This window comes from Pituophis catenifer, unplaced genomic scaffold, assembly GCF_029215685.1.
Source record: "Pituophis catenifer annectens isolate HBS135680 unplaced genomic scaffold, rPitCat1.0.hap2 SCAF_2, whole genome shotgun sequence".
NCBI classification, from domain to species: domain Eukaryota; kingdom Metazoa; phylum Chordata; class Lepidosauria; order Squamata; family Colubridae; genus Pituophis; species Pituophis catenifer.
This window is the reverse complement of record NW_027256882.1, coordinates 105,364,018-105,387,386: the sequence shown is the minus strand read 5'-3', so window position 1 is coordinate 105,387,386 and position 23,369 is coordinate 105,364,018. Positions and strand designations below refer to the sequence as shown.

The following is a 23,369-nucleotide window of genomic DNA, read 5'->3' as shown; positions in this document are numbered from 1 at the left end:
CTCTGTCCCTCCTGGTTGGTGCTGGCCTCCCGGGAGGTTATGCGAGGCTGGCTCCAGGAGATTATTAACGCTTCTTTGAGTGAGGGTGTCTTGCCTTCTGCCTTGAAAGAGGCGGTGGTGAGGCCCCTCCTCAAGAAGCCCTCTCTGGATCCGGCTGTTTTGGCTAACTACCATCCAGTCTCCAACCTTCGCTTTGTGGCGAAGGTTGTTGAGAGTTTGGTGGTGCGACAGCTCCCACAGTACCTGGATGAAGCTGTCTATCTAGATCTGCTTCAGTCTGGCTTCAGGCCTGGGCACAGCACGGAAACGGCATTGGTCGCATTGGTGGATAATCTCTGGAGGGCTCGGGATAGGGGTTGTTCCTCTATCCTAGTCCTCTTAAATCTCTCAGTGGCTTTTGATACCATCAACCATGGTATCATGCTGTGCCGGTTGGAGGGGTTGGGGGTGGGGGGCACCGTTTTATGGTGGTTCTCCTCCTATCTCTCTGGCCGGTCGCAGTCGGTGTTGGCAGGGGGGCAGAGGTCGACCCCGAGGCAGCTTGCTTGTGGGGTGCCGCAGGGGTCGGTCCTCTCACCCCTTCTGTTCAACATTTATGTGAAGCCGCTGGGCGAGATCATCCATGGTTTTGGAGTGGAGTTCCATCAGTACGCTGATGATACTCAGCTGTACATCTCCACCCCAGGCCATCCCAATGATGCCCTTGAAGTGATGTCCCGGTGCCTGGAGGCCGTGCGGGTCTGGATGGGGAGAAACAGGCTCCGACTCAACCTTTCCAAGACCGAGTGGCTGTGGCTTCCGGCGTCCCGATATAGCCAGCTGGTGCCATCACTGGCTATTGGGTGTGAGTTACTGGCCCTCATGGAGAGGGCTCGCAACTTGGGCGTCCTCCTGGACGCATGGCTGTCTTTAGAAGAGCATATGACGGCCATGGCCAGGGGGGCTTTTTATCAGGTTCGCCTGATTTGCCAGTTGTGTCCCTTTCTGGATCAGGACTCCTTACGCACGGTCACTCAGGCACTTGTCACCTCCTGCCTGGACTACTGTAATGCTCTCTACATGGGGCTCCCCTTGAGGAGCACCCGGAGGCTCCAACTGGTGCAGAATGCGCCCGCACGGGTGATTATGGGAGCGATGGGCGCTCCCATGTGACACCCCTCCTGCACAAGCTGCATTGGCTTCCGGTGGTCTTCCGGGTGCGCTTCAAGGTGTTGGTCACCACCTTTAAAGCGCTCCATGGCTTTGGGCCTGGGTACTTATGGGACCGCCTTCTGCCACTGATAGCCTCCCACCGGCCTGTACGCTCCCACAGAGGGATTCTTTAGGGTGCCGTCGGCCAGACAATGTTGGCTGGTGACCCCCAGGGGGAGGGCCTTCTCTGTGGCAGCACCTGTCCTCTGGAACAACCTGCCCCCAGAGATACGTAAGATACCAGATCTCCGTGCTTTTCGCCATGCCCTTAAAACTTTTTCATCAAGCTGGGCTGGCGTAACCCCCCCCCCTAGATATTTTTAGATATTTTTAATTGTAAATTGATTTTAGTTGGGGTGTTTTAAATTTAATTGGGCCAAAATTTGTCTAATTCTTTTTTAAAAAAAAATTACATTTTGTATGTGATGTTTTTATTCTTGGCTGTTCACCACCCTGAGTCCAGTAGGAGAAGGGCGGTATAAAAATTTAATAAAACAAAATAAATAAATAACTTACCACACTTCTCATACTCTCACTGTGCTTCTCTCACACCTCATGCACCCTCCCAGAGTTTTGCCACACCTCCCTCCTACTCCATGCACTCATGGAAAACCCAAAATGTCGTCTCCCACCAGGCAGCAGTCACTGAACTGTCTGTGGGCCTGCTTGGGAGCTGCTTGGGATTTGCACAATCCTGTTGACTTCTCTACTAACTTAGTTGTGGGAAGTTGACAGGCAATTGCCTGATCTAATGACCATGGGATTCAGTTAATGACAGCAACCAAGACTGTAGTCACTAAGCGAAGAGATTGCACTTTATGACTGCATCACTTAACAATCATGTAAAACGAGTGTGATCACTCCCTGCTTTTGTCCACACATTTGCTAATCGAATGTGCAGGTCATTAAATGTACATGAGGCATCTCAGGGTGGGGAAGGCCATGGGGGGGGGGGGGCGCTAGCAATGCAACAGGCCACCTGCTTCAGACCACCCAAAGCCTCCCCCAACCCACTGAGATATTACATGCTCCCTTCTCTGGGGTCCCCACAATTGTCCCCCCCACTCTCACCCTGCTGCTCCAGGTCACTCATCTTGTAAAGAGCTAGCGAGCTGTCTCCTTTCCACCATCTCTGCCACAGTTTCTTTGCCTGCTTGCAGTCTCAGCGTGAAAAGCGTTTGCAAGCCTATGGGAGGCTTGAAGCAATGCAATTTTGTTGCCCCAAAGTCTCATCGTCTTGCAAATGCTCTTTGTCCGGATCTGGTGCAGGCCTTGGTTTGCTGAGGCCTAAAGTACTGTAGTGCGAGATCTCGCAATACTGATCTTGTGTGAGCTCACACTACTTTAGGCCTCTGTTCTCTGTGAATGTACCAAAGCAGGCAAAGGGACCGACGGCTCACTAGATTGTCGCAAGGTAAGTGAATCTCCACAGGCCCAGTACGTGTGGAGACCCTGTGAGGGAGGGAAGAGAAATAGGCAGGGCGAATATTGCAGTGCCTCTGCTGTCATTCATAAGTGTGAAAGACTGCCATGGTACTGCAACATTTGTAACTTCGGGACTGTGTTGTAAGCACGGGGGGGAGAGGGAGGGGTTATGTCATAATTTCAAATGGTTGCTAAGTGAACTATTGTAACTCGAGAATTACCTGTAAATTCTGCATCTTAAGTTTAAGACTCCTTTTAATATATTTGGGGTTCCAGAATATCTATTGCAGATAAGCATGACATATTTGCAGATGTTCCCTGCAACCTCAATTCAAGGATTCCTTCCTATTATGTGACCATTTGGGGGAAAAAGCTAAACGAAGAGACATTCTTTTCCAACAGACTTTGCCCGTAAATTGTGATAAAGGAAGTGTGCAATCTAGTAAGAAGTATCCTTACCTGATCCCTTTCCATAAGTGTAATATCCTGCAGACATGCTTTTGCACTTTCTTCCTCTGTTATGATAGTACCCAAGAGAGTTTCCTGTTCTTCTATATCAGTTTTAAGGATTTGAATCTCTCTATTAAGGACCTGTAGCTTGTTTCTCAACTCAGGTATATCCTTTTCTTGGAGTTCAGATACCGTTTGTCTTTGTAAGAAACAGAAAATAAAAATGCATGACATTTTCTTATCTGTTAACAGTCATAAAGTCAACTTAGTACAACTATACTTGGGATTCTAATCTGAATGCTAAAAATTATTTTTGTTTTGATTGCGATGTCCTAAATCAGGGGTGTCAAGCTCACAGCCTGCGAGCCGGATGCGTCATATGCTGGCCATGCCCACCCAGTTTAGTAAAGGGGAAAAAAGTCCTGATACATCACGTGACAACGAGAGTTTGACATTCCTGTCCTAAATCTTTCTTTCCCCTAAGTGGAATTCTCCTCATGGCATATTCGTCTGGAGAAAAAGAAGTGGGGGATGGGGGAGGAGGAATCTGTCTACTGTTTCTTCCTGAGCCAACTCTGCCCCTCAAATATTTGGGGATCCTTCACAACCGCATGGCCGCTGAGGCTGTTGAGAAGGACAACTCATTATCTAAGCCACTGTGTTATTTTATGATGGAAGCAATGGAGAATGCTACTGCCTGATAAGACAGGAAACCCCTTTGACTTGCACATATCAAAACAATGCCTCTCCTGAAAACTTCATTCACTTTTCACAGCATAGAATGTTGTGATTCCTGCCTCACCTGATAGGTTTCAGAGAAATCATATCATCACGTTTTTTCTCCCTTTTCTTAAGTTCGGATTCCGTTGTCTTCAGTTTGTCTGGAGCAAGGCGCAATTTCGCTTGAAGATCATTTATGACATCTTGCAGTTCTGCCTCTGTTTGAAAGACCCTCTGACACACTGGGCAACATGACTGGCTTTCGTCTGTTAGTTGTGTGATGAACTGCGAATAAACTGCTGTGGCTCCTGCAAGCATCGCTGTATTGAAAAACAAATGCTTTTATAAGACAGTGGGAAGATTGAATTTTATGAAGTATCATTTCTCACATTCATTTTGGTAAAGAGGATTAACCACTCTTATTAATAGATGATTGAGGTCAAGAATTTGTACCTACTTACAAAAAAACCCTTCAAAGCAATTTATTATCAAAGCAAAGATGAACAGCAAAGTTAAATCAGTAAAAACAAAGGCTGAAAGCCGGAATATTTTTTAAATCCAAGATTTACATCAGGAGTTGCAATTCCTTTCCAATTGAACATTTCAGGTAGCCTTTGGTTAGGTAACGAGGTAACTGGAATCAGAATGTCCATCATTAACAAATGTAGTTGTAAAATGCAATGTCAAATGACTGCATTACTTAGCGATGGCAATCCAGGCACTTTGAGGATTGCAGATTATTAAGCACCTCCTTGCAATTTCTCTTGACTTCCCACAAACAAAGATGGTAGAAAAGTAATTAAAGTTAGTAATAACTAACTTTCTACTGGTATCACATCAGTTCTCCTTATTTCTCATAACGCAGAAGATTTAAGCTCAATTTTACAATTAAAACTGAAAAAAGTTAAATCCCCTCCCCCCTTTTATGAGAGCTTATAACTTAATTGCCTGTCCATCTGACAAAAATTAGTTACAGTAGAGCCTCTAGTCACGAATGCTTCTGACCACGACCAAATCAGGTTCTGACCAAAAAATTCACAATTTTTTTTTCATGGCCGATTTCCCCTTCCGCGCCATTTTTTTTGTAAGTGCCAAATTTCCAAAATTAGGTTCGGGTCACGACCAAATCGGTTTGCAAGCAAAGTTATGGAATGAATTATGGTCGTGACTAGAGGTTCTACTGTATTAGTAAATATATTTAAAATATCGGGCAATAATTAATGCTTCCTCTTAAAATAATACTGGACTCGCCATGCTAAGTTTCTGTCAAAATTTCAGTACCTTAATTTAACAAGACTGTTGAATGATTTGCACATGTTGTTGGATCTTTACTCATCTTCAGTGTTACTGTTCAGTATAAATATCCTAAACTAAAAAGGGAAACATCATGCTTTTGCCTGTTTTTCTATTCTGACATCCATCTCTACTATGAATGCAGGTCCTAATATTGTTTAAAGCTTACAAGTTACTGGGTATAAACAAGTATATAAGAAAACATTGATTTTTTTTGTAGCCTATGGGAATGGGAGTTATATAGACTTGCCTCGCTGCTTGGATGTTTTATCAATATCATGCTGCAGTTTATTAAGATCACTTTCAAAGTCTTGACTTCCACAGACATCAAAAAGCCTTTCTTCATATGTGGACAGCTGTTCTTCCTTTTTCCTTAGTTCAGTGGTAATATGACTTTTGTTTTGTTCTGCTGAAACAAGTTCTTTGCTGAAACATAAGTATTATAATCAGAACTGAGGTTTTGTTTTGTTTTTTAAAGGTTGAAGTGATTTTTTTTTTTAATTTGATTTATATGCTGCCCTTCTCCGGAGACTCAGGGCGGTTTACAATGTGCTAAGCAATAGCCTTCATCCTTTTGTATATTTATAAAAAGTCAGCTTATTGCCCCCACAACTGGGTCCTCAATTTACCTACCTTAGAAAGGATGGAAGGCTGAGTCAACCTTGAACCTGGCGAGATTCGAACCTGCAGTAATTGCAGGCAGCTGGTCTTAATAACAGGGTGCTTTAGACCACTGTACTACCAAGGCTCTGGTAGTACAGTGGTCTCTGATTTGATTTTCTGGCTCTTTTCAAAAGGAAAACATTAAAAAATGTTCACTGGGTGGGCATCCAACTACCAATTATGCCCATCAATTCAAAGCAGCTCTATCTATCTCTTTGTTACTTAGATTGCTGTGGCATGTATGCATGGCTTAGTTCAGACAATATTAGAATCCAACATCTGTAGGACTGTATTATGGCTTCATGTGTTTGTTTCTCTACTTCAGCATATCAGTAACTTCCTTAATTTCCTGGATACCTCACCCATAATTTTCCATTTTGTATGAATCAAGAAATACAGTTAGTTTGTAAATCGAGTTCTTATCTTAGTTTGGGGTTTAACCGTAATTGTAATTTGCCCAATATGGATATTATCAAAAACTAATGAAAAGAATCATACTTTAAAAAACAAAGCTTTTTATGCTTTCATCTTCAAATGAGTTTATAATCTGAAAGGAATAGATGCTTTTGTTTAAAAGAGAATAATACTCAGAAAAAATGATTCAAATTATAGGCAGGTCAAATAGCATAAGCAAACATTTTTAACTCTAGCACGAAGAATAATCCTCCCAATCATATATTTACTTGTAAAATTTTACTTGATAAACCCAGTGGAGACAATCCTTCTCCCTCCTATTTCACTCAGTAACCCAAACAGTGAATCATATGGTTTGCCACATTCTACAGATCTACCACAGCTGCCATACCGCCACACCTTCAAGTCTGATTCTCTACTTCCCTCTACCCTGAATCTGTCTCATCTACTTCCTCCATCAAAATTCTGTTATGATTTAAGGATTAAACAACCACATGCTGGGGTCACCTAGGAACGGCCTTCACTCAAATTTCCTTAACTCTCAGATCTACTGAAGACCACTTACACGTTCCCCCCCCCCATCCCCAACTCTCTATTGGATTTTGTGACAAGGCACTAGACTGTAGAGCTTTTGTTAAATTTTTCTAATGTTAACCAAACACTGGCCATTTCCACTTTAATTTAATTAAATGCATTCTCTCTGGTGGTACCATGATATAATGACTCCTCTAACTCGAGCCATTTAGCTTGGTCTCATTACTGCTTAGCTTTCTTTTTATTAATAATAATTTATTAAAGATTTACAAAAAAACTAATGCAAACTAAAAGAAAAAAGAAAGAAAAATTGGAAAGTGCAGAAAAAAAAAAAAAAGAAAAATAGAGAAGAAAGAAAAAAATAAAAATACAGGTAGTCCTCAACTTATAACCACAATTGGGTCTGGAATAATGCAATGTAATGTCACATGACTGCATAACTTAACAGCAGCAATACGGGCAGGCATGGTTGTTTTCATAACTCCAGATGCACAGATAAGATCATTAAATGGGAAGTAGAGGGAGTCTCAGTGCAAAGTAGCTGCTCCAGGAAGTCCTAGCCATCCCAGGAAACCCCACTAGCACAGATTCTTCTTCTCCATCTTTCCCAGGTCTCTTAATAACAGGCAAGCTATTTAGATAACAGCATGCCTGATTTGGACAACAGAGAGAGTGGCCTTTGGAGGAAGGTCTATCACTGCCAGCAGCTGCATCTCATAGGGATTGTCAGCAGTGAGAGAAAGATGGTGAAGGTCCCTAGAGGCAACAGGACCTGTGGAGCACAGGGCGGTGGTGGTAACTGGGGCTTGTGCTGTGGTGGCTGGCCATGCTGTGAGGCTTGAGGCAACATGACTCAGCAGAAGCGGCAGTGCTGGGGCTGAAGAAGATACCTGAGGGCAGTAGCAGCTGACTGAGCCTGCCAAAGGTCCTGGGCTCTACTTCAATTCTAGCCCCACCCCTGCCAAGAAGTGCTGCTGTATGGAGCAGCCAAAAGGACATAGATGTGGAGGAGATAAATGAGGGGGGAAATGAAGCACCCCTGCAGTTGTAAGTGTGGGCAGGCTCCATTATAGCTGTGAGTCAAGGATTACCTGTATTCAGATAATTTGGGGACTGGGAGAATACTGTTTGTGGTTTTAGGTCCTTGTTTGAAAAGAACTGACAAAAATATTGAAAATAATCCCTCTTTTAAGGCAATCCATTATACACAACTCTTAATTTATAAAGTAATTCAAAGTACATTTCTAAATGTTTATTAGGTCTGTCAAACTCATGGCCTACAAACCAGATGCATCACACGCTGGCCAAGCCCATGCCCAGATTAGCAAAGGGGGGGGAAATCCCGATATGTCACGTGATGCTGCCCTGACAACGCGAGTTTGACACCCCCGATTTAGAGGTGTACTAATGATCAAAAAGTGAAAAACAAATATAATTAATGTTAATCCCTACATTTCACTACAGCATCAAATAAAATTAATATTTACTTGAGCTTGGCAAGCTTGTCTCTTGTCTGATTAATTTCTTTAACTCTTGAATGAAGCCAATCTTCAAGTTGATTTTTGCTTGGGAAAAATCCCAACAAGCAGATTAATTCTTCATTGTGTCTAAATTTAATTTTTCTGATTTGGTCTTCTTTGTCAGCCTTAAAAAAAGAAACAACAATTTGATCACTTATAAGCAAGAAAGTATTTCTTGTTCTGTAAATATTGAACTATCTTAGACTTAATAATAAATTACATAAAGAAAGCTTTAAAAATTTTCAGTATTTGTTTGTCAATACTATTAAATAAACATTGTTTAATACTTCATGGATATGGGAAATTATGTTAATCTGAATACTCCAAATGATGGGTCGAGTATTACATTGGAACTAGCTGTTGCTTTCATGCAAACTTGACATCATCTGTGCTAAATATTTCAAGCATATATAGAATGTCTGATAAAATACACTACTTTATCTTTTTTAAGCATATCCATTTGGGTTATAATTGTAGTATTCAGGTTCAGTTGTTCCATCTCTTTATCCAGTTTCCGAAGAGTACTGTCCAAATTTGTTTTTTCACTTTGCAGTTCCTTAATTTCGATTTCTAGGGTTTCAACGTTGCAATTTTTCTCAGCTTCAGCTAATTCATGTTTCTAAAAGGAAATAAAAGAAAGCAGATTTTTATCTCCATTTAGGTATGCATAAAACTGTATTCACTGAATTAATACTAATCCTAGCGATAGATACAGGATATTCTTTGCAGCCGCTGAAGAAAACATCTCTCTGTCATTATCACAATAGCACTCTCCTATGGAAGAAGCATCTGAATACAGAAATAGGGCTACATTAAGTGTGCCCTTCTCAAACTGATGGGTTTCTTCCACATATGCTGGTAAAAGGGTGATATGCTCAGACTTCTGGCTATACCAAAAGAGACTCTTGTGTTCTGTTCTGATATCTGACATTTATTAAGGTGATAAATAAGAAGATATTTTGGTGGTAGCTTCTTCACATTTCATCATCAAAGGGGAATGTGTGGCCTGCTTTGAATTGGGCTGCATGGGGGAGCTATGAGTGTAATACCTTCCTATTTGGAAAGAATAAACGAGGGAGAACTACAGTAGTTTCAGAATATGTATTTAGAGAGTATTTAGAACAAACTATGGATGTGAACAGCTGCGTTTATCCTTTAGTTTTATTGCATATATACCGTATATACTCGAGTATAAGCCAACCCGAATATAAGCCGAGGCACCTAATTTTACCACAAAAAACTGGGAAAACTTATTGACTGGAGTATAAGCCTAGGGTGGGAAATGCAGCAGCTACTGGTAAATTTCAAAATAAAAATAGATACCAATTAATTACATTAATTGAGGCATCAGAAGGTTAAATGTTTTTGAATATTGATTTCAAAGAAAAACAGTAAACTAGCTCTGTAAGTGGAAAAGAGGATCAACAAAAACAATATGGTATCAACAATAACTTTAAAAGTTCTGTATATGAGTTGGGTAGCTATATAAATTTGTTTAATAAATACAATGGGAAAGATCTTTGGGGATTCCAGAATTTACATGGCACTAATTGGATTTTTGATCTCTTTTATTTTGAGACATAATAGACTAGTTTTACACTATAAAAAAATTACACAAGAGAATTTTGCTTCCAGGGGACTGCAGGGAGTCTTGCTAGGCACCTCCCTCATGCCCCTAGCAAGCCTCCCTGCAGCCCCTGGGAGCCAAAAGAGCACGGGGGAGGGGCACCGCACCCCCCCACGCCCCATTTTACCTTTAGCAAGCCTCCCTGCAGCCCCCAGGAGCCAAAAAGGGGCACGGGGAGGGGCGCCGCACCCCCCCATGCCCCATTTTACCTTTAGCAAGCCTCCCTGCAGCCCCTGGGAACCAAAACGGTTGCAGGAAAAAAGGCATTTTTTCCTTACTCGAGTATAAGCCGAGCGGGGCTTTTTTCAGCATAGAAAATGTGCTCAAAAACTCGGCTTATACTCAAGTATATACGGTAGTTTGTTAACCAAGACTTACTGCTTTTGTAAGTTCTTGATCCAGTTCTAGAAGTCGATTTGAGGATCCTTCCAGCTGATGTAATTCCTGTTTTAAATTCTTTACTTCAAGTTGTTTCTTATTTTGAATATCTGACTTTAGGACAATAGTTTTTTCAAGTCCAGTTTTTTTATCCCTTATTTCATCAATTTGTTTCTGCTTCATTGTTTCCTTCACGCCAAATTCTTTCTGAAAAAAAAGATAAAAATCAGAGTTTATTTAAACAAAGGTTGCATGTGTAGTCCTCAACCTACGACCAAAATTGACCCTGAAATTTATGTTGCTAAGTGAGATATTTGTTAAGTGAGTTTTGCCCCATTTTACAATCTTTCTTGCAACATCTATTAAGTGAATTACTGCAGTTAGTAGCATGGCTATTAAGTGAATCTGGCTTCCCCATTGACTTTGCTTTGTCAGAAGGTCGCAAAAAGTGATCAGATGACTCCAGAACACTGCAAAGGTCATAAATATAAGTCAGCTGCAAAGTGTCTGAATTTTGATCACATGACCACAAGGATGCTGCAAGTATGAAAAATGGTCATAAGTCACTTTTTTCAGTGATGTTGTAGGTTTGAATGGTCACTAAATGAACTGTTGTAAGTCGAGGACTACCTGTACTCTAAAACATAATTACAAAATTAGTCCCATGCAAATGGATTCCTCTGCAAATAAATGGGTTAGGATGGCATCAAATTAAGTAATTAATGCTTAATTTGGCAATAATGCTTGTAAATAGTATGTACAAATGCTCACACAATTCCCATTTCCCATGTTCTGTGAAGAATTCTGTCACTACTGGCTCTGTACACAATTATTTAAGGCTAAATTTTTTTAAAAAAACTAATCCAAACAGACTAAAATTAAGAAGTGTTCCACAATTAATGCTTTTCAATGAAATATTTTACTATATGAATGTAATTAAACTTGTGATAACTTACTTATATGGCCCCAGTTAATCTCCTATTTATTTATTAATCTAATTTAATGTATGCAAATTTACTGTTTAAAATAATGTTATATATTTAGAAGTCAATAAAAATCACTGATAAAGACTGCGCAACAATCCCTCTCATAACCTGCCTTTTGTCTGAAATGAGCTCTTTGCTTTTGGAGCATGGCATGTCACAAATTAAGCCTAGGAATTTCTTTCTTTTTTCTAAAAATAATTTTTATTGAGTATTTTACATTTTAAAACCAAACACACAATAGCAAAAGAAATCAAGAGACAAAAACAAAAAACAAAAACACACGCATATCAGACATTAAAATACAATACTAACAGATATATACAATTTTACAACTTTCTGCATCGACTTTTGTCTGTACTCTTAGCTTTTATCCTCCCGCTCCTTCTCTTTATTTTTAAATATTCATAATTAACTATTTTGTTAGCAGGATCATTATTTACATTTATATCCAGTATGTTAATATCAAATTTCACTTTATATTATAAGAATATAAGGCCAGGAATTTCTAATCTAATTTGCTGCACTGGCAGACTTAACGTATCAGAAAAGGGAACTGTAAGAAGTTGTAAGTAGTGTGTACACTACTTTTAAATACATTTTAAAAGTACATTTATACATTTATTTTTATTTATATTTAAAATTATTCAAAAATAGTTCCTGGGATATTTTAGTATAACTGAAATATACTGGGGTGAAGCCAAAAAAAACAAACCCCAGGAAAAGAAAAAAAATCAAGATTTTGTTCTTACTGGCTATTTTTTCTTATCTCTGGCAAATATAATGCTTCCTGCCCTCAAGTTCACTTTTCTCGAGTTATAACCAAAAAGAAAAGAACATACACTATCAAGGACTGATGTGAATTTCCCTATAACGTACTATTTCAGTGTACTTTAAAGAAATATGCTTTTATTTACATCCTAATCTCATTACAATTTAGAATACAGAGATTATTTTCCTATTTTAGACCAACTGAGCCTTTAAAAGTGTACAAACTCAAATATTTACCATTAAATTATTAGCAGTTTCCATATCTTTGTCCTGTCTCTCTTTTACCAGCCTCTGAAAACGATTGATTTGTCTTTCATTTAAGGGTGCTCTTTCAAATCCTTCCAATTCCAACTGAGCTGCCAAAGTTTGAATTAACGAATCTCGGGTTCTGATATGCTGCTGGTAACGATCTGCTTGTAACTGAAGACGACCTTCATAGAAAAAAAAACAGAATTTAAGCATATACAATATATTCAAGATGTTATAGGATTGTTGATAAGATTAAAAAAACTGTAAGTCATCTACATGTAAATAGGAAAAAAACCCACTACCAGTAGTTATCTAATCATTGAGTAAGATTAATCCTGTAGTGAAAAACACCAACAACTGGCTGATTCTGATTTTTTTTTTCTGCAATTAATTAACAAATAGTAAATTAATTCCAAAGCTACGGTAGCCACACTGAGATGAATTACTGATTTCTTGTACCTCAATGGAGGAGTAAGAGACATAGGCCAAGAGCGATCTTATATGATGTATTGATGAAACACAGTTCACATATGTGTATATAAAAGCATAAGATCCCAAATAAAGGAAACATGGCTTTATAACTGATAAGGAAATAGGAAAACCAAGAAGAAAGATACAAACATCCTTCATAATGTAACCACACACACATTCCTTGAAATGCAACGTAACAGCTTTAATGTACGTGTTGTGGCAAGGCTATGATTGTTATTCTTAACGACTGACACTGTGTTTTTAACTAGAAAGAATAAAGAGTTACTGTAGCATATTTCCTCATGCCCTCTCAAGGTGTGAACTCTGCAATCAATTCATCATTACAAAGCACAGATTGCCACAATAATAATAAACATTTCATTCTTAAAGATATTACATAAGGAATAAGGCAATGGATATCTAGGAGTACAAAGAGGCATATGTCTCTCTCCCTCTCTCTTTCACATACACACAAATAAATATTATATAAGCATAAGTAGATAAATAATTTAGTACATAATTGATTCAACCTGAGTTCTTATTCCAGCTCACCATAATCCTCAGGTAGCTGAGGAGGCGGCTGATTATGAATTTTTTTGTTGCAATTCCCCCATATTGCTTCCGATAGCTTCTTGCATTCAAAGAAAGGGCTAGGATCTCAGTTACATGGCCACAGTGAAAATGATGCAATATTTGATGCTATCTATTTTCTAATTCATGTATGTATAACTTTAACTGAGTTGAGAAGCACTGACTGCTGAGGTCACACTCATAATCTAATTAAGTGTGAGTGACAATTTAGATGGATATCCTCCTTTACCAAATTATGATTTAAATTAGCAAATCAATTAAATTGGTGTTAGGATGGACTGTATCCAAAAGATGTAACTGAAGAAATGACAGAGGTCTGACAAGATAGAGATGGTATTGAAAGTGGATTTATAAATGACAGGCCAGGATAATGACTTAGGAATTGGATTTACAAAAGAAATTGGCTGTTTTAAAATTTCAAAGGCAAACACAAATGACAAACCATAGAAGTAATCTGGACATAAGAACTATGTGAGATGGGAAGGAAAAAAATTGAAAGAAATAAAATCCTATGACAATATTTGAATGAACTAAGTAGGGGTGTCAAACTGGCGGTCCGCAAGCCAGATGCATCACACGCAGGCCATGCCCACCGCAGCTCCGCGAAGGGAAAGCTGTTGCAATATGTCATGTGACATCAACGTGATTCAGCGAGTTTAACATCCATGAACTAAAGATTAAGACATTTAAAAGTAAAAGGAAGGATTTAAAGTTGGTTTATTTGATCAAGGTTAAAACAAGATAGATTGTTACATCTGTCACCCCTTTATGAACTTTCTGATGACACCAGGATTGAAAAGATGATGTTTCATGGATGCGTTCATAGATAAGAGATGGGTCGAAGACATAAATATTTGTAACCTTAGAGAAGGTGAAGCATCACTAAATTTATGCTTCTTGTGATCAAGTTGGAAGTCACTTCTTTATATATTACTTTTTATTTATTATACCTTTTTCTTTCTTCTCTTTTTTCTTGCATTTTTACTCCTTCCTTCTATTCTTTTGAAGTTTAGTTTGTATTAGATTTTACTACCGTGGTCAAATTTTATTTATTAAACAAATTTATATAGTCACCCAACTCACACATGGTGACTCTATGTGGGTTATAAAATATCCAAAGCATAAAATTGATATAATCCCACCTCTCACCCACTCCAAAAAGTATAATTTGATTTTCTCTATATCAGCCTCCATCTTAAAGTTCTTCTGGAAAAGTAACAAGTTGAAGGGGCAATCTTATCTCTGGGGGGATTATATTCATTCCAAAGAGAGGGATCTACCAATTTTTCTTTTTCAGACCCTTTATCTTGGTCCCACCTGATTTCCCTAATAGACAGGACCCACAGTATGCTCTGCCCTTCCGCACTGGTGGGTCAAATAAATTTAACTGGGAGAGGCAGTCCTCCAAATAACCTGGTGCCAAGCCATGCAGGGCTTTAAAGATGACAAGCAGCACTTTCAATACCACCTGGAAGCAGATCAGTAACCAATGCAGCTTCTGCAAAAATCTTAATAGAAATTATATATAAAGAAAAAAAATCCTGGTATCAATTTTCATTTATTAACATGCATTAAAATGTTAATAAAAATATACCTTGTTCAACTAATAATTCTGATTTTTCTTTATTAAATCTTAAGAATTCTTTGTTTACTGCCTCCAGTTCTCGTTGACACTCTGTTAACCGCTTCTCCTTTTCTCTCACAGTTTTCTGATGGTTTTGATACATTCTTCTAAGTTGTTCATCACTTCCTTGAAAAACCTAACATTGCAATGTAGGAGAAAAAAACACTTTTAGAAATATTTTTTTTCCCCCTTCAGAGTGGGAGTCTTGCAAAGGCCAAAGAATATGTGATATAAAAAGCTAGATGATTATGACTGCCTTTGCCAACCTTAAACCTAGTCCACCAGTCCACTTTGTTGCCATGAAGATTGAGAAATACTGTAGTGGACTGGGAAAATGTTAACCTTTTTCTTAATCTAGCTCTCATCTTTTCTTAATGTTGCTATACCGCCTACTTGTGGATTTGCTCAGCAAACACATTGCAATAGTAATAACAACTGCAAGAGGGATGACTGATTATAAACACAAAAGTTGCTGGGAACAAAATCTAACCTTTACCATTGGATCAGCATAACATTTACATTCAGTAGCCATGATGTTATCTAGTTTGGGTAATGAGACGTCTGCAAGGAAAAAACCAAGCTCAGAGAGCACCAAGGGCCCGCTGATTTCAATCCTGAGCTACAAATATTCTACTTTAAAAATGCAGTTTGTATATTCTATTTCATGCAAACATAAACAACATAAGCAAACCTTCTCCATTTTTTGTTGCAGGTCTTGATTATCCTTTTCCATCTGCTTTCTCCGACTTTCCAGAGCTTTGCTTTCATTATCTAGTCCCATTACTTTTACAAGATTCTGCTCTATTTTCATCAAAGAGTTCTGAGAAAGGAATAAATATTTAATGTAAAGAAGCTGCGTAACAATTAGGAGGGATGATAAAACAACCTTGTAAATAAACACTTTAAAGGAATTAGTCATTTGGGCTCTATGCAAGCAAAGCTCTCTCCCATCTTCAACAACCTCATTTTTAAGGTGGGCATGGAGTTCAGGCTGCCATTTAGCATTAAGACCCAACTTTCAAATATTCAATTTTGTTTTTTTAAAAATATTCAACTTAATGCTCTCTTCATGCTTTTTCATGGTTCATTAATTAAGCACACCTTTAAACTAGGGTGACAGTTTGGAGCCAGCAACCAAGCTGCAATAAACAGATTTAAGTTGCCAGCTTTGAGGACACATCCATTTAATCAACATATCACCTTTAGAGGCTCTAGTTGGTTTTCAATATGTCTGACATTTTCTTTGGAGGCAGCTAACTGAGTTTCCCTGCTAGTTAGCTGATTCTGGATCTCTTGTGCTTTTTCTTTATTCTGCTTCAAGTACTTCAGCTCCACCTGACAGTCTTTAACTCGCTGCCCTTGTTTTAGACGCACCTGGCGAAGTGTTTCCAAAGCCTTAATATACCTTTTGGAAAGAAAAATGCATGTGATTTTTAAACTACCTGTAACCTGTAGACAACCTTTTATTAATCAACATTAAAGGTTATTTGTCTCATTTTAATCCTCTACTCATTCAAGAAACCACAAATAAAGATTACCTTGTTGCTGAAAATATTTCATCAAATTTCTGTTTCAGGGCCTTTCCTTCACTTAGAGGCCAGTTGGAATCTTCTTGATGGCAGAAAATGACATTATTAATTACAGACTTAGAAACTCCAAGGGCAGCAATCATCTCTCGGTCGATTTCTGCACACTTGGAGCTCAGACTGACTTTCTCCCCATGCCTGCATGAACATAGACACAAAAACACAGCAAGTGAATGATAAACATTATACAGACAATTTACTTGTCTTTTTCTGTAACTTCAAATCAGTGTTGACTGCTGCTACTGCCTGGAAAAATCCTTGCAATTTTCTTGGCAAATTTTTTGGCAGTGGCTTAGCATTGCTGTTTTTCCTACAGCTGAGAGAGAACAACTAGCCCAAAGTCACCCCATTGGCTTCATGCCTAAGGCAGGACTAGAACTCATTATCTTTTGTGTTCTTCCATATATTTCATGACTATTTGACTTTTTATATTATTCTTACATTTACATTCGCCATGGGCGAATAGGCGGCAATATAAATCCAATCAATCAATACATACATACATACATACTGTTTTCCAACGTATCATATAAGGACACTACAGCTCTTTTCAATATCACAGAAGAAAAATATGCACTATTAGTTATATTATTTGTTCAATTACATTAATGTAACAGAAAAGAAGAGGAGACAACAACTGAAGTACAAATAAAATAAACATATTTTGAAAGGATTCCAGTTGCAACTTGGTACAAGCTTACATTTCTTTTGGTGGTATGTAAAAATAGAATGCACATCTACACTTTGTTTTCAGACATACTGCCCTGATATAATCCCAAAATCATATTCAATTAAAAATATGGTTATTCACTCACTTTATTCTTGTAATTACTCCTTCAAGAGTTTTAAATTCTGTCTTCTTTCCTTTCTGAGAACATACCATGGACCGCTGGACAGCAACAAGCTCCCCATTAACATCATGAAATTGAAGTCTTATTTGAGCTCTGACATCTGTTTCATTGGCAACCTTCCCCGAGGGAAAATAAATTTATTTTTATATACAGGTCCAGGAAGATCAACAGTTTCTTCCCCTAAATCACCTCTTTAATCATGTTTATTTATAATAAAAGTAGAGGCAGAGATTTAAAAGTTGTTTTCTGTATCATGGACATTGATGATAGACTGATTTTCCTCCAGAGTTGAGGGGCTCTTTTCGAATGGATTTGGGAGATATAAGGGGAAGCATAAGGACAAAAAACCATAGCAGGTATTTCTATTGCATGATAAGAGAATCATTAATGTCAGTTGCATGCAAATGCACGGGGAAAAAATATCCCAAGAAAGGCCAATAAGTTAAGATAAATAGTAAGGAAGTTGTCATGAGAACAGAATCATAAAGGTAAAACTATGTGCACTAACAAACTTTCCATCAATCAATTACAAAAGGACACATTGCTTGGATCTGCACATATACTACACCATATACTAATTAAAGAACTGGCAGCTATGACTTCACATTTCTGTGTCTATAGTAATATTTTTACGTTTTTCCAATGGATTTATAATGCAGTTATTTTCTCATAATATATTCCCATTGCTTATATTTATGTTTCAGCATATTCTTTAGAAACACTGCATCTCAAGGCACAACATAGAAAATAATAATTGTCATTTCCCTTGAAACAGGGAACTACAAATTCCTCATCAACTTAATCTACACACTGCAATTTACTAGCCAAACAAACTAGCAACTGCAATACTTACTTTTGGATCATGGACAAATGAATTTCCTTTGCTGCCAGGTGGGAAGTCCCCAGTACAAATATATTTGAGGGATTCTATGATAGTCTAATGAAATGGAAACAAGCATCAGAAATATATTTAATAGCCACTAAATGACTAGGTCTAGATGAGCAGATTAAAAAAGTAGACCCTCTCATGTATTATTTTTTCCAACTTCCCCATATATCTAAGAAATCATATACAGTAAATGATTTACTCATATAATGATGTTGATGCTATCAGAAGAACTACAAACAGGGAGCTTTTCTGATCACTTCTATTAGCAGGAATTCCCAAAGACATTGGTTTGGTACAGAACTGCAAAATCCTATGCATTCTAACACAGGGGTCTTCAAACTTGGCAGCTTTAAGACTTGTGGACTTCAACTCCCAGAATTCTCCAGCCAGCTAAGTCCACAAGTCTTAAAGCTGCCAAGTTTGAAGACCCCTATTCTAACACAAGCTGACTTCTCGTGTATATTGTTAAATAAATGAGAGAGACAACAAAGAAGTATCTCATTGTTTTCCATAGTCATGTTCTTTAATGTAAAACACACTATCAATGTACAAAAAGATATAAATAAGAAGCACACACAAACACCATGGAACTGTTAGAAATCCATAGACCCATTCAAAATTTCTGCTAAAGGTGGTGCAAGTAGATGAATTTGAATGAACGTGCAAATTACTTAAGAAATGCATATGTGCTGTGCAGTCATGTTTAAAAAAAACTTCAGTGTTGTAATTAACCTGCTCACAAACGCTATGTGTGTGATGAAAGTTTATCTGCTGCACCAGTAAAATATAATTAAAAAGTTAATTGGTGTTATTTTAAAAAGAAAGCACTCACAAATTTAAGAGAATGAAGGGAGAACAAGAGAGATGCTCAAGAGACAAGACAGGATAGGGAAGTTGGATAAAAAATAAAAAAGAAGTAACTAGTGGGATGAGGAAGAAAAGAAAGGACAGGGTTTTGGTACTTCTTGGGCAAATTAAACAATCTGTAAATGAGCACATAGAAGTTTTGGTGAACTCTCTCTTTAAAGAAAATATATATTCTGTACAATTTGTTCTTTCAGTGTCATTGTTAAAAAGTTATATTTATTTGTAAGGAGCTAATCTTTAAGGTATATGAAAAACAGAATGCAATACTTTCTCTAAGAGATCATCCACAAATTTTGTTATTTATTTATTATTCTTTTGGGATATTTGTTTTAATATGAGGTTTTAAAATATATTCCCAGAATTAAGCCACTTCTGAACATTGGGATGGGTGATAAGAAAGTATAGTTTATTTAAAAAATTAGAGTCACTTGAATCTTACCGTTTTTCCAGCACCATTTGGACCCACCAAAATAGTTAGAGGATTAAAGAAAGTGATAACTTGTTTATCTTTATCCTCCACACCAAAGCTCCTCACTCCAAGAATGCTCATTTTATCAATCTTAGACATGTTTGAAAAATATTCTTCTTTCCACTAGCAGTAAACTGTATTCAAACTACCCTGCAGAGTAACAGTTAAATAGAATAAAAAGGGTCAGTTTCAGTAATCTTTCTTCTAGATAAGGCAAAAAATATTCCATATGTAATTTGCTTAGGATATTTGCACATAAACAGATATCTAAACATAGAAGTAAAAGAACAAATTTTCAAAGATTTCATCCACAATTTAAAAGGCAGCCTAGCACCATCTATTCCAGACTATTTGATCCATAAACTAGATGACACTCGTTCTCCCACCACAGAAAACTGTAGGGACTTTGGGTATAGATAAGATCTTTTAATTTTAATAAAAAAGCTTGATTAAAAATAAACACAAACTTTGGATTTTCAAAAAGCCAATTTGAATAAACTAAGAAAAATAATACGGAAGTTGCATGAGAATAGACTCATAAAGGTAAAAGTGTTGCAAACCAGCTGGAATTTCTTAAAAAGAAAATTAAGGATAGTATAATCTCATGTAATAACAATAAGAAAACAAACCAATACCTAAAGGAGCTACTAACATGGTTGAATAAACGGTTTGTAAAAAAATTCACTCATGAAAGATACTTATTGGAAATGGATGGAAAAATTAACACCAAGGAAGTTACAGAACGTGCATAATAACTGTAATACCATCTTCCTGGCATGGCTTGTTAATTTTTGCTGCTGTTTTCATTGGTAACTATAATTGCTTTGTATGACCTAAAGTTGTTTCAGTAATTGAAGTTGTCTATCCAAGTACCTCCAAATGCTTATGCAGCAACACAGTTTTTTAATTCTGTTCCAAACAGCTTTTACATCCTTTCTTACATCCACTTTCATTCATTCTGTTGAGAGATTATTTAAGGTCCAATTTTTCTTCATATTGCATTTTTCCTTTCTTTTTCTCTATTCAATCTGCTTTCATTCTAGTTTTTTTCACTTCTTCCCTTTTCCTCCATATCCATCTTTTCCAACATCCATTAGCACAGTATTTGAAAAACAGCTTTATTTAGATATTTAGACTATCTCAGCGCCGTTGTATTCTTCGCAAATTCTCTCAATTATTTCTTAAAAATGATTGTAATACCATACACTTTTAAATAAATTTGTGCATATGGATACACTAAAACATGCTCAAACCACGTATTAGGATTTCTGGTAGGTTTTTTTTCAAAGAGATAGTTACTGAATAATCTTCATATTTATTTGTTTTTTGACCTCTGCCCTAAAATTTAATTTGAAAAAATCTTCAGAAGTGAAAGGGAATAAGAAGGCATCCAAAAATACATGATCTTGTTAAACCCCAACGTTGTTAAAAATGGAAAAACTCCAATGTTGTTAAAAATGGAATTATAGAGGAAATATATGTTTAACTGAACGGTCTTTGGATTTTCCTTATTTCATGATGTACAATTCTGGAATATACTTGAAACTGCTGTTAAGACAATTGAAAACCACCGCCGCCTCTCTAGCAATTGATTTCACTGAGAAGATCTGAGAGTTGCCTGCACCGCTGTTTCTGCTTAAAAACAAAACAAAAAACAAAATGCCCGGGAGGCGAGGTGGGGTTGGGGAAGGAAACACAGGCCGGTGGAAAAGGCAGGAAAGCAAGGAAGCCCATTCTGGCACGAAACCCCCAAGCCCCCACCAGAGCGGCTTCTCGTTCTTAGCTCAGCAATTCCTTTACGGCAAGATGCCGCCCCCGGCAACCCACATTCCCCCAGTGTGGTTCAGAAGCCGAGGGGGAGGGGGGAGGGCGGAGGACGGGGCTTCGAGGAAGGGGGCGAGCCCTCCCTAGAACCCGGCGGACGCAATTCCGGAGGACGAGGCGCGCGGAGGGGGGGGGCGCGCGCGGGGGGGCGGGGGACGGGGACTCCTGCTTTCTGAGACCAGGAATTTCCCAGACCCGCAGCGAGACGGCGCGAGAAGAAGCACGAGGGTGGGGGGGAGGAGAGAAAGCCTACCTTTCTTAGGGGCGGGGAAGGGGGCGCAGCTCTGCCGGAGGGGGGGAGGAGGAGGAGACTCGGATTTGTGGGGGTGGGGGGAAGGAAGGCACGGCGGTCTCCGGGGCCGCAGAAGGGAAGGTTTGACATGCAGTCTCGCGCAGTGGAATCTTGCAAGAGAGAACTTACCACCTTGATTGACACGCCTGGCCCACCAACGGCGTGTATGTGTGTGGGGGGGGGAGGGCGTGTCTGACGGAGCGCGAGGAATTTCATCTACTGCTCGGGCCGCAAACCCGGCATTACTTTCCCCCCACCGCCGAAGAAACGTCACCTGTCTGACGTCAGCATCTTGGGAACAGAGAGATAGTCAAAGTTAGAGTGTCCTCAGCGAACGCGGAATAGGAGAAGAAAAGGCCGCGGTAAAATGTGACTGGGAGCGTTGTTTCCCAAGTGATTCGACCGAGAGGCATCTCTACATCATTTTATCTCTAGGTGCCTCGTCCCTGCATTAGACAGCCTGCCGCTTAGGAACGAGGAAATCGCTCCAGGCTTATTCAGTCCTCAACCTTACGACCACAACTGAGCCCAAAGTTTATCTTGCTAACTGAGAAATTTGTTAAGTGTCATTGGCCCCATTTTATGACCTTTCTTGCCACATTTGTTAAGTGAATCGCTGTAGCTTTTAAATCAGTAACCCAGGTTGTTAAATGAATCTGGTTTTCCCCATTGACTTTGCTTACTCAGAAAGTAGCAAAAGGGGATCATGTGACCTGAGACATTGCAACCGTCATAAACATGAGTCAATTGTCAAGCGTTTAAATGTAAATCACGTGACCGTGGGGATGCTGCAACGGTCATAGGTGTGAAAAATGGTCATAAGTGCATTTTCAGTGCCGTTGTAACTTTGAATGGTCACTAAATGAACTGTAAGTCGAAGACTACCTGTACTTAGAGAATTTTAGCCAGTGTTGTCATAGCGGCAGGGTAGGATATTAGACAGCCTCTAATTGGCCTTGAAGGCCTCAGAAGCTAAACAGGCAGAATTTGGTTAGTCCATGGATGAGGGAAATCGTAGGCTAGGCTGGGAAGTTAAAAAGCATCTTGGGGGATGTTGGAAGAAACATCCTTCTAGGTTCTGCTCCAAGTGGGGAAAACAGACACTGGAAACATGGAGACTGCTTGGAAAGATGGTTTAATGGTGGACAGGATCACATGGCTTGAGTTCCTGAACAGAAAAGGGCAGATACAGTAAATCCTCGGGTTTTTATGCTCTCTCTGGCTCTGCATTTCTTGGGGCCCCAAAAGAGTATCCTGATTGGTTGTCAGACTCCCAGGGGGTGGGGGCCTTGCTGGCTGATGGTCACATGTGCTTCCCAGGTCACATGTGGTGAGCTTCTGCTACTATTGTGTAGAGGGCTAATCCTATCTTTGGCAATTCATACTATGGCTCTGCCTGAAGGAGGCAGATCTTGGTTATGTAGAATAGACTGGCCCAGGCCTTAATGGCCCATTGACAAAGGGTGGGGGGCAGGAAGGTGGGAGCTGCTCTGTCCGTAAAACACGCCTCTCACATTTCTCATCCAGGGAAACATAATATTCTGCCTTTTTCACACTTCCCAAAATATTTCACTCCTCCAGGAAAGGGGTGGGTGCTAACTTCCTACAATCCCTACTCTTTTTTTTTTTTCAAAACGTGAGTTTTGAAACAAGTTCTTGGCAAAAGATTAAAATTGATCACATCAGG

At 38.9% G+C, this 23,369-nt stretch overlaps 1 protein-coding gene across 3 annotated transcripts in view; it reads right to left on the bottom strand.

Annotated features, from left to right (window-relative positions):
* Nucleotides 1-21,928, bottom strand: part of RAD50 (RAD50 double strand break repair protein) — a 48,637-nt gene extending 26,709 nt beyond the window's left edge. The window contains exons 1-15 of one of the 3 annotated variants that reach the window (XM_070937319.1): nt 21,812-21,928; nt 19,537-19,716; nt 18,195-18,278; nt 17,306-17,457; nt 16,443-16,628; nt 16,105-16,309; nt 15,596-15,724; nt 14,875-15,040; nt 12,207-12,400; nt 10,216-10,422; nt 8,647-8,829; nt 8,178-8,335; nt 5,330-5,505; nt 3,869-4,106; nt 3,076-3,265 (exon numbers count right to left, since the gene is read on the bottom strand). In XM_070937319.1, coding sequence (XP_070793420.1) covers nt 3,076-3,265; nt 3,869-4,106; nt 5,330-5,505; nt 8,178-8,335; nt 8,647-8,829; nt 10,216-10,422; nt 12,207-12,400; nt 14,875-15,040; nt 15,596-15,724; nt 16,105-16,309; nt 16,443-16,628; nt 17,306-17,457; nt 18,195-18,278; nt 19,537-19,665 — 2,397 coding nt within the window. In that variant the 5' untranslated portion in view covers nt 19,666-19,716; nt 21,812-21,928. Of the gene's footprint in view, nt 1-3,075; nt 3,266-3,868; nt 4,107-5,329; nt 5,506-8,177; nt 8,336-8,646; nt 8,830-10,215; nt 10,423-12,206; nt 12,401-14,874; nt 15,041-15,595; nt 15,725-16,104; nt 16,310-16,442; nt 16,629-17,305; nt 17,458-18,194; nt 18,279-19,536; nt 19,717-20,439; nt 20,699-21,643; nt 21,712-21,811 lie in introns of those variants that run through there. The other 2 variants (XM_070937320.1, XM_070937321.1) reach the window with 2 other exon arrangements.
* Between the last annotated feature and the right edge of the window lie 1,441 nt (nt 21,929-23,369).